The sequence below is a fragment of the Sprattus sprattus genome, assembly GCF_963457725.1.
Source record: "Sprattus sprattus genome assembly, chromosome: 10".
Classification (NCBI taxonomy): domain Eukaryota; kingdom Metazoa; phylum Chordata; class Actinopteri; order Clupeiformes; family Clupeidae; genus Sprattus; species Sprattus sprattus.
The window spans coordinates 29,209,746-29,224,893 of NC_137908.1; the positions used below are offsets into that span (position 1 = coordinate 29,209,746).

General features: G+C 47.8%; 1 protein-coding gene across 1 annotated transcript; it reads right to left on the reverse strand.

Moving 5' to 3' along the window:
* Positions 1 to 289: 289 nt before the first annotated feature.
* LOC308371498 (inositol hexakisphosphate kinase 2-like) lies at positions 290 to 7,466 on the reverse strand. The gene is made up of 5 exons (XM_080846428.1): positions 6,790 to 7,466; positions 3,938 to 4,151; positions 2,899 to 3,062; positions 2,462 to 2,637; positions 290 to 1,927 (listed from the first exon to the last, which is right to left on the reverse strand). Exons 1-5 carry the CDS (start codon positions 7,001 to 7,003, stop codon positions 1,250 to 1,252), a joined length of 1,446 nt encoding a protein of 481 aa, XP_080702554.1. The 5' UTR covers positions 7,004 to 7,466; the 3' UTR covers positions 290 to 1,249.
* Positions 7,467 to 15,148: the final 7,682 nt, after the last annotated feature.

Sequence of the window (15,148 nt, forward strand, 5' to 3'; positions counted from 1 at the left end):
CATACCACTGTTCAGATAAAGATCCACGGTGAGATCAGCAGAAATCTTTGCTCAACAGAGTGTTCTCTCTCCAAATTACCCTCATAAAACTTGAGTGAGAAATTGTGACGTGCACAGCATCAAGTCCGGTTGTAATAATTGCAAGATCAGCACTCGCTCTACTACACAGTAGCAACCTAGTGACTCTTTAATAGGATAACACGTTATCTGTTATTTTGTGTTTCTGACCTGAGGAAAAAGAACCCCCTGTACACATAGAAAGATCAATCAAACACAAAGAGGCATTGACTTAACAAAAAAGCTGTTTATTATTACTTTTCCATTCGAACACAGATATACAGTATAAGATAGAGGTATCTGAACATGTCAAATAACAATATTCATTAATATTATTATTAAAACATTAATAAGATGGAATGTAGTCTCTCAGTCTCCAGTCACGTTTTTTGTGTTCATTTTTTTTAGTTTATTTAAGAAATATGTCAAATAAATAAAGATCTATATTGTTTCTCTGCATGTCTCTAGTAGCTATCTGTATATAATCGCCACTTCTTCCCGTAGGAAATGTGCTGTCCGCCACACTGCATAATTCCCTCTCACACACCCAGCTGTCCGCTCCACTCCCATCAGAGGCACAGCTGGAGGTGAAATGAATGCAAGCAGGTCTCAGTTTGAAATCCTAGAATCTTCTGGAATGAGTCTGGGAACTGGGTACATCAGTCTTTGTGAGAAGTATGTGTGTGGGGGGGTTAGTAGGGGCGTGTGCGTGTGTTTGTGTGTTTTTTTGCTTTGCTCTGTTGGACTGTTTTCTTCTTCTGTTTCTGTTTTGAGTAAAAACACCATTAACGAAAGGGGAACTTGTAACAGTAACAGGGCGAGTCGGGGGGTGGGTGGGGGGGGGGATGAAGGGTGCAGTGAGCGAGTCAAGTAAACAGAAGATAACAGACACTGCTTCAGTTTAACCAACATCGACCCTTTTTATATCCTCTAACACAAGTGATGGGGTGGGGGGAAACAAAACAGCAAAAAACACCAACAGAAAGACACGAGTGGCCAGTGTGCAACAGCTGTCACGCCAGGTCCTAGTCACACGGGCGGAAGAAAGAGACGTGCTTTCGACGTCCTCTTATTTGCCCCTATTCACGTCGAGAGGGCGCCAGGACGAAGTGTTTCATTGAAACACACCGCATTTGTGCGCACAATTGCACATGCGTACCTGTGTATTTTGTGTTTGTGTTTGAGTCGTGGCTCAATCTGTGCTGTGGTCCGCCAGCTGGGAGACGATGGTAATGAGGTTCTGCAGGCCGAAGATGTAGCCGCTGTCCTGGCCCTCGTGCACCACACTGTCCTCGCCGTAGTCCCGGCACGTGGTGTGGGCAAAGTCAATCATACGCACGTCCACCATGGGCACCTGTGAGCGCGTCCCTCGCCTAGACACCGATGAGCTGCCGCCTCCGCTGCTGCTACTGCTGCTGCTGCTGGAGCTGCTGTTACTGCTGCTGCTGCCGCTGCTCCCACTTCCACTGCTCCCACTGCTGCTGCTGCTGGCCCCGGCCACAGCCCCGCTGTGGGGGAACCCGTACGCCCCTTCCTCCTCCACCACCTCTTCCTCCTCCTCCTCATCCTCATCCTCGTCGTCGTCCTCCTCCTGGTCTGAGAGGCCGTCCTCGTCCGCCCTGCGGCCCCGTGGAGGCTCGCCGTCGTAGATGATGAGCAGCGAGCTGGAGTAGAAACGGTAGGACTCGCACGCCTCCAACGCCGCCTGCATCTCGTGCAGTCGCTGCAGCACCGGCGATAGCAGCTCGCCCCGCAGTCGCTGCCCATCGTGGAAGAACTGGTAGAGCGCTTCCTTGAGGCCGGGGAGTGTCAGTTTCCGTCCCTGGTATTTGTTCATGAACATCAGCTGCCCTACACCTGACTGATACACCTGTTGAGGGAATGGAGACACAAACAGTTCAAATCCAGACATCTGAGCAACTAAAGGATTCATGTTGATGTTCTACCCCTGCCAAGGAGGCTGATTTTGGGTTTGTTTTGTTTGTCTGTTTGTTGGTCGGCAGGATTATGCAAGAATTAACAGGCCGATATTCATGAAACCTAAAGGAGGGGTAGAGCATTGGCCAAGGAAGAACCCATTACATTTTGGATCAAGCTGGATGCTGGATTTTTTCTTTCTTTAAAATTGTTATAGGGCATATTTGCATTGGCAGAGATCTGCGCTCTCTGCCCTTTGCATATGAAATGTGCAGCATCCCAGAATGATCTTGCACCCTTGTTATCAATATTTTGGAACTCCTCTGATTATGTTTAGTTTAATACATCTGTCGCTAAGTGGCTTAAACATGGAGGTTGCAAATATACTTTAAACAGTATGTGTTCGCTGTTGTGTAAACACAGTTACATACTGAAATTCCTACAGAATTCCTAGACTTGAATTCATTCAAGTATTTCCAATGCCTACCTGCATGCCACACAGGCGGACGCCGATGCTGGCCGATGTGCTCTGCTGGCACTTGCGGATCTGCATGGCTTTCTTTTCCTCTGAGGCGTCGTCTCCGTGCTGGCGTGTGCCCATCTTTAGGTCCAGCACACAGGGCACTTTATGCCTCCACGTCAGATTCTCCAAAAGGAGGAATTCTAGGAGGGAGCTTGAGTCAAGGGCCAAAAGCCAAAAAATATGATAACACAGTCTCCAGGAAGTTCATATCTCCACCATAGTTGAGTCAGCTAAACTCCTTACAAGCTACACGCCCATGAAACAAACATTCCACAGAGGTTATGTAAAACAAACATTCTTGCACAGAAGCACTCTAGAGGACAGCTCACTCATACTTTTGATGACTCATTTTGCGAGACTCTCAACATCTCTCCGTTAGGAAATGGGCAGTGAAAGGATACTGTATTGGTTGCGATGCTTGGCATTCTCCTTCATCCTCTGAAGATGCTGCTGGTGGCACTTGAGGCTCCAGGGGTTGTGCTTGAGCGGGGGTGCGGCATTGCTCCTCTCCAGGGTGTAGTAGAGCACATCAGCCTGCTTCAGCCACTCCTCTTCACGTTTCAGACTGAATGGAGAGGAAGGGGGAGATAAGGACAGGACGTTACTAGGGGAACAAATGACAAATAAAAACACCCCTATACTGGATGAGAGATGAGAAAACAGAAGTGGAGGAGAACCAAAAACATGCTCTCAAGAAAATATGTCTGACCCACCATGATAAATGACCAGTTCTTAGTGGTTATGACTACAGCGATTCTGGGAAGGATTAAGCGGCCGGTTTTTTTAACAGCGCTGTGGAACAACGCTGTCAAATTACTGCTGACGCAAGCAGAATTTGCCCAGGGCTGAGAGTGGTGTGATGGGAAGGACATAATGAGTCATATGGAGGTTGTTTCTACTCCTACCCAGTTTGTAAACACATCACATACATTAGTGTAAGTAATAAGTCACACTGCCTGCATCCCCATTGGTAGAACAGTTGGCTCGAGACGGTTTGATATTTTTGTTATATTGTTATGCTGCAGCTGTGACCGTGAAGACCCCCCCCCCAGCCCAAGCCATCTGCCCCATCCCCCTTTTGGAGGTCAAGGCTTACATAACCTCCACTTGCTCTCGCTAACCCCTGTCCAGCTGCAAGGAACCAGGGACGGTTCTTCCCGCTCCAACCAGCTGGGCCCCTGTATGTGTCAGTGCGCTAAGCCCCTCTGATGGGTGAGGTTACCCAAACCACGCCCTGGCGGCTCAGTGGCCACCATTGATGGCTCAGTGAGTCGTTCTTTTGTGGGCTTAGCTCTACTGCCCTTGGCAGAACTGCAGCACTGATGTGTACCTTGGCTTTGTCCCGTCATTTGAACCCGACTGACTCACAAGGGCCAATGGATGACTAAGGGTTACACTATGTGAGTGTCACACTGATTCTCTTCCCCCTCTGCTGCTCACCTCTTGTCTTTGTCCTTGCGTGAGTTCCTGGCCCGGTCCTTGCCGTAGCCGTCGTTGTCTAGTAGCATCTTGTTGGCCCACTTCATTTTGTTTTTGGGCTCGCAGTCGACAGAGGGGGCCACGTTCTCCAGGTCGCTCGCCTCGCTGTGCAGGGGGTAGGCGATGAGACAGAGGTTTCCCTCCTCGTCTTCTTCAAAACTCACAGAAACCACGCCTGAGGAAGAAAGAGAAAGATAGACAATTGAGTAAGCAGCAAAGACTTATGATCAGGAATCTTGCATCAGAACAATAGCAAAGCAGAACAAAACATTGAAAAACGCATGAAAGTAGCCAGATCTCCCAGCATCAGAAAAAGAATCTGGGATTTCTTTAGCATCTCTTACCCCCATCTCTTTTTTGTTCTTAAACAGATTTCTCCAGCCTTTTAAAAAGCTACAGAGCCGTCGGCACAAGCTTCTCTTAACCTGATAGAGATTAAACAAGTCCACGACAAACAGAGAATGGGACCGAGATACTCCAGAGTAAGCTCAGATAGAAACAGTGCGAGAGAGAGAGAGAAAGAGAGGAATGAGATAAAAACAGGGAAACGGGGATTGGGGTAGAGAGGAGGCGAGGGAACAACAAAGCTGACAATATGCATGTGTGAGTGTCACCGTGACTAGATTAGTCTTTGTCACAAAAAGTCACCTCTCAAAAATGTGATGATGCACAGTAATAATGAACCCACAAAAAAAAAGACTCGAGACCAGGAAAGGGTGCCGAAGATGAAATCCTTTATTTGCAATGAACAGGAAACGGTTCATTACACAGACATGCCATCATTCAACCATGGTCTCTGCACGTACATATGTCTGATATAAGAAAAAAAAAAAAAAAACCTTTAGGTCATGATGAGGTTGCTATCAGTTAACCCGGCAACAACACAGGATAAGATAGACACAGCACCAACATGTTGTCAGTGTCATTCAGCGTTCCAAAAGAAGACAAGAGAAGTAACCCCAACAGTCCAAAAGGCAAAGAAGTCCATCCACAAATCAAGTCCATGAAATCATCTCTATTTTCACCAAAAAAGGTTTGTTTCTTCATGGATAGTCTTTTGTGATTTCATGTGAAGGGGGGGGGGGGGATATTTATGGAACAAAAATCAGGACACTAATGATGTAGGATACCTGATGGTCCTCCTTGGGGAGGAGAGAATGACAGTGTGTGTGTGTGTGTGTGTGTGTGTGTGTGTGCGTGTGTGTGCGTGTGTGTGTAAAAGTCCATGGAAACAAGCTCAGGAGAGCATCTCAGTTCATTGAGCTAGGGATATGTTTTCCTCCACATTATCCCTCCCCCAACCCCCCTGACACCCAAACCCTACCTCTGTCCCAATTGTGTTATTCCACATCTTACACCTCTAAACATCCCTTTCAAGTCACTTATCCAAATGACCCATCACATTCTTGCTTGCCTGAGTGAGTGAGTGAGTGCGCCCTGACGGTGAGTTTGTTTCTGTGTGTGGGTAAACACGGGGGGGGGGGGGGGGGGGGGGTCGGAAGGAAACAAAGGTAAGGGTTTTCTCAGCGCACAATGGTTGTGTAACTAGCAACCAGATGGAAGGTGAAGAACTGCCTGAAGCAAAAAGGGGTTGGAATAGAGAGACAGCAAGAGAGAGGTAGCACAATACAAACATAGTACATGGTAACGCAACAAATCCACGCAGAACCTTAAATATACCCAAATTCATGCATTGTGTCATTATTAAGATATAAATCCACGGTAACCACCAATCCAGAACACTGCTTGTTCTATTAGATGATTCTGATGCTTGAATTCATCTCACAAGGGCCATGGCAGCATCATTCAACAGAGAACATACAGGTAGTATTCTTTAACAAAAATGTGGAAATTCAGAATGGAAAATTTACTTGTAGAAAAGACTGTCTTCGAGCTAAGAGGACGGCGGCAGGCTCTAGGACCCAGTGGCTGCTTGTTTTTCTGACTCGGCAGCCTTGGACACTGATGTCATCGCTGTGCAAATTTAACCCCTCCCTTGCCTTGCCTTGCCTTGACTTTTTCTCGACGAAACCAAGCATCTGTTTACATGCTCACATATGCTCATGTGGTCTTCTCTGAGTGGACTTGCCAGGTACAATTATCCCTTTTGTGAGCCTAGAACAACTTAGGTGTTAGGAAAAGGGCAGTTACAAGTTATCGCCCCCAAATTTTCTAGAAACATCCAGAAGACAGACAACGAGCGGAGAAGGGATCCTGTTGAGGACTGGTCATCCATCCTCCTCCTTATTGTTCCCCTTGTCCATCCGGCTCCAATTTGACACCTCCTGTTAATCCGTTGTACAAGTCTTTATCTCAGGACATGCGGAAAGGAATGATGAGCTCCTTCCACATGGAATGACTTACCTCTGCCTTGGTCTCTCGGCACACACAGGAGGGCATCAGTATTATAGCGCCCCCCTATGGCGGGTCAACACCCCACGGCCCATTCTCCTGGCTTCCCCCTTGCATTGCCCTTAACCCTGAACCGGTCTGAGCCTGGGCTGGATCGCCAAATCCTGCCCCATATCACTGACGTGTCCTATTCTCAAACAGCACCAAGCAATGGCATTGCAGTAACACCATAACAACAGTCGAGACAGAAAGAACCGGATGCATTGAAGAACAGTATTACCCTGTCACAACCACATATACAGCAGTCTAACATCATACAGTACAGAGAGAGAAAGAGAGAGAGAAAGAGACAAAAGAGATACTTGACCAGCATGGTTATCAAGCACAGCACAGCAACACAAACAGTCAGGGGAGGGGGGATGGGGGATTGGTAGAGGAGAAGGAGGAGGGGGAGCTCTTACCTCTGTATTGCGGGGTGAACTTCCGCATGGCTGAGGGTAGGCTCTTGTAGAATTGGTGCTCGCGGGGGATGAGGGGCTTGCAGATGGTCTGCTCCCCAAAACGGAGCACACATGAGTGACCCCCTACTTGGTGCACGAAGGGCTCAAGCAGGACCCCTTTGCTCAGATACTGTTGCTGTTCTGCCTGCTGCATCGCCTCGATCGCTGGACTCATCCTCCACGGGCATTAGACTCCTGGCTCCGGAGTCTCCGGATCCCGCAAGAGGCAACAGAGACGGTGGGGATTTGGTTAAGGCAGGAAGGACAAAGGCAGCCGGTGGCTGCTTGTCTTTCTCTCTATCTCTCCTTTTTTTCTCCTGTTTTTTTTTTTCAATTCCTAGTGCTCCCTTTTGGGTGTTGTAATTCCCCCCTCGACAGGAGAGAGTACTGCAGGAGGAAAAACAAAGAGAGACAGGAAGAAGGAAGAGAAACACAGAGAGGAGAAAAATATCAACTTTTCTCTTTAAATCCTCGTTTTTCTTCTCGGGTCAGGGAGAGCTTCCTGGCAGTGTTGTGTGTTTAGCGAGTAGAGGTGAATTTTAAAGGCTTTTCCTGAAACGAGTCTTCATGCTGACTCACACGGACACTGTGTCCCTCTCGCTGTAGAAACTGGTCTGACACTCTGCGCTCACACAGGACTGGTAAAAATGTAACAACTAGAGTTTCACTCCTCCCCCCTCGCTTTAAGCTGGCCTATCACGGCGGCCCTGACGGGATGTTGGGTGGCAACCAGAGAGGCGAAAGCAGCAGGCAAACAAAGAGAAGGGGGAGAGAGAAAGAAAGAAAGGAATGGCTGGGGGAGGGGAGGAGGAAGAAAAACAGCAAAGAAAACATGGGGTGGAGGTGGTGGTGGTCAGCTGTGTTTCTGTAGCAGGCTGTCTGAGGAGCCAAACTGGGAAATCTCCCTGGCCAAGTATGAGCAAGCAAAAGGGAAACAGGGAGGAAACCCTGAAAGCTGACTGCAGTGAAAGACCACCACTGTGGTGTTGCCAGGCTGCCGGACCTCCAGGAACATGCAGACCTTTGCAAACAAGCAAACAGACCCCAAAAAACACAAACAAAAGCCCCACCTGAGCATGCCGCACAACGGTAAACAAAAAACAGAAAACAGCTTTGAGAACAACAGACGTCACAAAGGCAAAACCCTACCAGTGAGCCGGTAAAAAAAAAGGGAGACACAAAATATCCTATTTGCACACTGAAAAACGTGGTGCCCTTTTGTGCACCCAACGTTTGGAGTCTTTGTTTTCGATGGTTTTATCAGCCTCATAAACAACATTACCTGCTTTTATAGCAGACACATTCATACATACATTTTTCTGTTTCAAGTTCTTTGTATTTAAAGCAGATTATAAACTGAGAAAAAAAAACAAGAAGTACTGATGCAAGGGAAACACAAGTCACTAAGGAGGCAGATTAAGAGGCAGCACTGCCAAGTGTGTGCATGCACGTGCGTATGTGTGCATGAATGTGTGTTTGTAACGGGCACTTGTGTTTTGCCTGTGTGTGTGGGTCAATCCCAAAAGCAGTGTGAGAACCAGCGTATATACAGTGAGGCAAAGGCGAGGTGGGCTGAGCAGTCGCCCCTGGCCACAGGCATAGAGCCTCTAATCCCATAATCCAGCTCGCTGGAACACGGCAGGGATAAATGGGCCATGGAAAAAAAACATGCAGGAATTAAGGCGCAACAGCACAGCGCGGTGCCAGGCGGGCCAGGCGCAGAGGGCCAGCACTGTCTGTAGCACGGCAACTGGACCTGCCAGGCAAACAATAGTGCCAAGGCTGTTCTGAGACTGCCACATGGGCACAGAATGTGGCAGTCGACCCATTCAGACACCTTCCAGTCGACCCGAGCCAAAATGTCTGTTTCTGTTTGGCTGTTTATAAGCAATCGGGTCGACCCAACACTCTGTGCTGACGCTTGCACTGTTACAAACCGCTGTGCCGGTTCTCAGCGTTGTTCTGCTATGGTGCTTATCTGCTTTCGATTTGAGTTGCATATGGCTGACATTTCCTGCTTTCATATCCTGTGTAAGCAAATAAGCCTTGGTGCTGTTTGAAACGTGAACATCGTTAAGGCTAGCTTTTACTTGCCCTGGCAGCTCACTGCGTGCTGTATACAGGAGAGACATGACTCCCCTGCAGTGGTCAATATAAAAGAGAGGACTTGTGGAAAAGATAAGCTTCTTAGCGCAAACATGCTGAAGCATATCCGCCATCTTTTCGCGCGACCAGAGCAAGGAGACAACACTGTCACAAGCAGGTCTGTGGCGGGAGACGACAGCAGAGGGCAAACATGCTACGCACGTAGTCCTCCCATGTGTTGTCATTCTAAACACATGTATGCGTTTTCGTCTGGGTAAGGACATACCGAAGGAGACAAAAACAGACACAGAGAGAAAAACACTGTTATGGGAAAGTATTGAAAGCAGGGTCAGCGATTTTGCGTGAAAGAGAAATTGAGGAATTGAAAGAGTGATAGAGGAGGAGTTTGGTTCTAAAACAATCTGCCACCCTCTTCTCCTTTTCTTGAGAATACCAGAAAGGGCCTTTTGTGTAGAAGTGTCTGAACACAAGTGATCAAACCTGCTGAACCAGGATATGCATATGAGGTCAAGCATCTGACACACAAGTTGACAGAGAGGCAGCCTTCAAACATGACGATGTGCTCCACCCCGCAGTCAGCTCGTTAGCGAGGGCGGTCTGAACACTCGGATATTCCCACACGAGACATTCACCCCTTCTCAACCTCTCGCCTTTAATTCAATCCCCCTATCACCATGACGCCCGATCCTCAGATGGGTCATGCTACACCACCAGGTCTTAGCTAGGCCTGCAAGCCAATAAAAGTTGTAGCGGAGGCCTTTGGCGCGCACTCAAGAAAAAACACCTGAGATGAATGAAAATATGGCTCACTTGCTCATCCCTATTTCTCCAGACGGGTTACAACAAGCCAACTTGAGGTTGTTGTTCTGCAAAAGTCTCTCATCCCCACAAGATCACGTTACAGCACAGCATTACAGCTGCAGCACTGGGCACACAATCACAATTGTGCTGACATCCATTTTCAGGCATGTGCATCACCGTGCACATAAACAGTATATGATCAAATACCCAAAGCCCATTGAGGCCCTAGCCACAGTGGCTTCAGGGCTAAAGAAGGTCTCCCGTTGGTGCACGGCGACATTTCAGCCACGTCCTCATCAGCCTTGCCAGCTGAGTGCCACCTGGCAGCAACTCAATGCCACAAGGGTCTTGGCAGGATAGGCGCCGAGGGGGGCCAGCCGCAGGCATTTTTGTTCTGTGACCAATTTCGAGAGCGAGGGGGTCGATAAGAGGATTCCTGTCACGACCTGGCCAGAATGTATGGGCTCCTGGGATAGTGCATCGCAGCACTGCTTGGGGTGTGTGTTTGTGTGGGTGGGTGTGTGTGTGTGTGTGTGTGTTTTTGTGTTTGTGTGCGTGTGCGTGTGCGTGTGCGTGTGCGTGTGTATGTGCGTGTGTATGTGTATGTGTCTGTGTGCGTGTGTATGTGTATGTGTCTGTGTCTGTGTCTGTGTGTGTGTGTATGTGTCTGTGTGTGTGAGCAAACTGGTGGGTGTCTGTATGTGGGTGGGGTATGGGGGGGCACAGCGGGGAGGTAAACGGTGGGGGTTGCAGTGGGTATGGGATCTGAGAGAAGATTAGGAGAGTGTAAATTTGAAGGTGCTGACTGACTCAAAGACTCTGCTGAGGAGCTGATAGGGTCCGTCAAGCTGGCACTGGCCAAGACAATTCTGAGTAGGCATAGGCAGCCTTCAGCTGGGGGTCCAATTCCTGCTAATTCCCAGAACCTCTTCAATATTTTTAGTATACAATTACATTTGGCCACAACCATTTATTCATTTTTGAATATTTTCAATTTGAATGTCCTAACTTGGAATATTAGGTCACTAGTATTATGCTGGCAAGTTTGCAAACAGACTATCTATACACATGCTTTTGGTGTCACTGATGTTATCTGTCATGTGTTGTTTTGCAAGTGCAACATTTGGTGCTTGGATTTTTTAAAAACACTAGCTCTCACTAGCCTGTATATGACAGGCATGAATAATACAAACATAAAGAGAGAGAGCGAGAGAGAGAGAGAGAGAGAGAGAGAGAGGAGAGATCATGTGTTTGGAGACATTAATAGAACCAGGAACGCACTAATCTAATGTAAAAGTACCTTCCTGCTCTGTTTCTGGGCACCTGCTTTGGAAAGATAGCTAACCTCATCACCTCATCATTAGACTATTTCCCTCATCATCAGACTATTTCCCAGACAGATCATAGCAAATCCTACTGGGTCACCACGTAAGACCACACTAAAAATACTACCGGTCAGGGTGTGTCCTAATAATACTCTGGCAGACATGACCCTGATGCAAACTTGCGTGCACACGCACACGCACACACACACCCACAAACAAACCAATGAACATGCACTACACTCTTTACCACGCCAAAGTTACCAACAAACACTGGCTTAGTCAGTGGGTTATGATCTCCTGCAGGTATCTTTATGAGCATCTGTTTGGAAACATCTTTGAACGAAACACAGATGGGAAGCAATACATGCACACACACACACACACTCGCAAATAAAGCCTATGCTTTGGATGCTGAGGTCAGCTCATTAAATCCATTGTGGTACTCCAGGAATGCCTCTGGCAGCAGCCAGCTCATCAGCAGTCGGCATGACCTCAGGAGTTTGTTTTTGTTCTTTCTTTTTTATCTGTTATCCTTACTCCCCCCCCCAAACCTACCACCTCAACTACTCACAAGCCTGGATACATTTCTGATATTGGCTTCCTCAGAAGTGCAAATGTAGAAGGACCCATTAAACTGTGTACCATGTGGCACAAGCGCCACTCCATCACCTGGAGGGCCTGCTGACAGACAGGAAGGCATTAGAGTGGGTATAAAGTGTCACAGCCAGAGCACAGACCTTTATCACAGTGACGAAAGAAATCACCCACATATCACTTAAATGGCTGACCTATTTAATGTGGGAGACCCTACAAGTCTGACAAGAAAGAGAGACAAAAAAACATGCTGAAAAACATACTTGTCATTTGTGCTGGGGAAGATACATCACCGCCCCGAAGCCCAACCCAGGAGTTGGATGGAATATCCCTGACGGACCTCTATCTGACTGTGAAATATAAACCCAAGCCCCTCAAACATCGTAAATAACTTCGCCTTGACACACTTTCCCTTACAGGCAGGTCAAGTGTACCCAATGCCATTTACAAACGAACCCGTCACGAACCCGTCACCCGCTACAGGTACACGCAAATGCTGGAGCAATGATTCATATACTGTACATGCAAACACACAGCTTTCAACAAAAGAGTACAGGTATGGAAATGAAGGCAAGGTGAGCAAGATTTTGCTGTGCTCTTGCATAATACGGTCTTAACATGCACTTTCTCGCACATAAACACACAATCAAACCACATCCTCTCATATCCTCATCCATGTCCGCCCACCCCCAACACACACACACACGCGCACCCAAGTTCAAGGTGAGCTGGGATCAAAATAAATATGTGTTTACACTGGAGAGGCTGCAGAAGGGTACAAAAGAGGGGAAACAGGGGTCTGCAAAGCCTCCTCCACTCAAGAGGGGAAACCCAGCCCGGGCCCTCACAGGGGGCAAGCTACTACTGTGTTTACAGGAGGAACCCTGGCTTCGTCTGAACATGTCAACAGACATGTTCTGAGCTCATTATTCAGGCTTTCCTCCTGGAGTGGCGGAACATTCTTGGCAGATCGCTGGAGGTAACGCACAGAAAACACAAGCGCTGCCTTCATCCCAAAGAAAGGTCAAGTGAAGTGCAGACAGACGTCTTTCAATCGATTAATTTAGCTCATCCTGCCACTCAGACCCAAGCCCTCCTTAAAGGGATAGTTCGGGATTTTTGACATGAATCTGTATGGCATCCCCCATCACTAGTGTCATGCAATCACGCTGACTTACCGACCGCAGCGTCCTGTGAGCAGAGTTCTCGTCCAGTTTTGGTTAAACCGAAAGTAGTCCGGCAGGTTTGCTAGACCCAGCAAAATAAAACGTTTCTCTGACCAAAACCGGACGAGAACTCTGCTCACAGGACGCTGCGGTCGGTAAGTCAGCGTGATTGCATGACACTGGTGATGGGGGATGCCATACAGATTCATGTCAAAAATCCCGAACTATCCCTTTAATCCTGTTTATCGGATATGTGCGAACCGTCAACACTTGTGCCTTGAATGCAGAGAGAGAGAGAGAGAGAGAGAGAGACAGAGAGAGAGAGATATGATAGGCTAATGGGGTCTATGTAATAATGATATAAGCTTAGTTAAACAGGAAATGGAAAGGAAGCCATGCCCTGGGTGTTAGTCAGCAAGAGTTTTCCTTTGTGTCAAATGTTTGTACATCCCTCTGACGCACACATGTAGCATGACCAGATACACACACACATACACACACATACAAACACACACACACACACACTCCACATCTGTATGTTACATTTTTTCCGGCACAAGCTGCACATTCCCCAGAGCTCGTGAAGGGTGAGGGGTCGGCAGCTCAAAGCTTGTGGGCAGCTCCTGTTCCAGGAAGTGCACGAAGAGCATCTGTTCTCAGCACAGCCCACTGCCTCATGGCTGGCAGGCTCCAAAGGCCTTGGTTATCCTGACTTAAACAATATGGCTTTCTGAGAAAAAGAAAGCAAGGCTGGGAGTTTTGGCATGGGTGCGAGGAATTCATGGTACTGTGATAACTGTGTGTGTATGCGAATTGGGAATGGGACTGGGTCCGATTGGAAGCCTAAATGATTACCTAACAGAGACGCTCAGACTCCCCAAAGTGCAGCACCTGGTCTGTACACACACACGCAGGCACTATACACATGCACACACACGCATACATGCAGGCACATACACACACATGCAGGTACACACACACACACACACACACACATGCAGGCACACACACAAAACACACACACAAAACACACACACGCAGGAAGATGAGTTCACACCCACTCACATGCACACTCTCCTCCCCCTTTACCCACCCCTACACAAAACAGCCAGTCATCTAGTTCTATCTTGGCAAATGGCTTCCTTCAAATGTTCTCATTTGTGGCCCCTCCTCCCCACATCCCCAAGGCAGTGGCCAAAGGGGAGGAGCAACAGCAGTATGGCGGGTAAGTACACTTTACCAGTCATGGTTGTGGTAGCAGAGAATAGACTCAGACTGAGTCACACTGCTCAGATATGTGCGAAGTGAAAGTAAGTTGGTGTTCATTCGTATCTGTATGAGTAAGTTGCCCCAGACTTCAAGCCGCAGAGTCTATAGCTCCGGATATTACATCTCGAAATTGCAACCAAAAAGGAGCCATCCCTCTCCTGCACAATGCAATTACCTGAGTCCTGCTTCCATTTTAGCCAAACAGAAACTTAAATCACACTTCTATTAGACAGGAGTAAAATGATCAGTGGTGATGTTACGTGTCATAATCGCGTTAAGGGAACAGAGTCTGTCATTATGTTCAGGGGCAGGACTGAGTGGAGTGTACTGACCTCCTGTTTGGCAAACACGTGTACTAAATTAGGGGAGTTGCCAAGTAGGCCTACAGCAAGGATGCCGAGGTTCTTGTTACGGCACCATTTCTTTTGCCAACGAAGATCAAAGTAGGTCTTGATGTCTACTCACTAATTCATCCTCACTTCTTAAAGTCAACATGTTGACTGCTTGGGTCTTGTTTTGACAAACCCACTTTTTGCACCAACCAGAAGATAGTGGTTTCCCAATAAAGTCCCTCGGAGATAAACATGCTTTGAATACATGTGGACAAAGAAGAAATTAACATTTGCAGCACTATCCCATCGCTGGGAATCTTCAGTTTAAGGAGACCAGATACCCTCTATACTTCACACACTTCATCATCATCAGTTAACCTGACGGGCTGGTTTACGCTAGTATTTTAAGCACGCCGACATCACATACAGATGCTCTTCAGGTTAGACTGATTTTCATGTACTTTCCCTGCTGATGGGTCTAGTGTAGATAGAGGGTCATTGGTGAACTGAGGCAGAGGTGTGAGAGGTGTGACTGTGACTGATGGTGGGTGTGAGCTGCGAGGTGGCAATCTGGCTGCGTGCCTCGTGACGTGCCTGATCGCACCATCCTCAGCACTGCCGCAGTGTTCAGCCAGCTGAACTGAATCATGCTATTCCCCTCACAGCTTAGTGCATGAGTCAGCTCTGGGCCAATGAAAACCAAGGGCTTTACCCCGCTTGAAATCTG

Coding starts and splice junctions, on each gene's coding strand:
- LOC308371498 (XM_080846428.1), bottom strand. CDS start 7,003: ATGAGTCCAGCGATCGAGGCGATGCAGCAGGCAGAACAGCAACAGTAT. Junction 4,152..6,789: donor GTTCACCCCGCAATACAGAG/GTAAGAGCTCCC, acceptor TTTCTTCCTCAG/GCGTGGTTTCTGTGAGTTTT. Junction 2,638..2,898: donor CAAGCATCGCAACCAATACA/GTATCCTTTCAC, acceptor GCTCCCTCCTAG/AATTCCTCCTTTTGGAGAAT.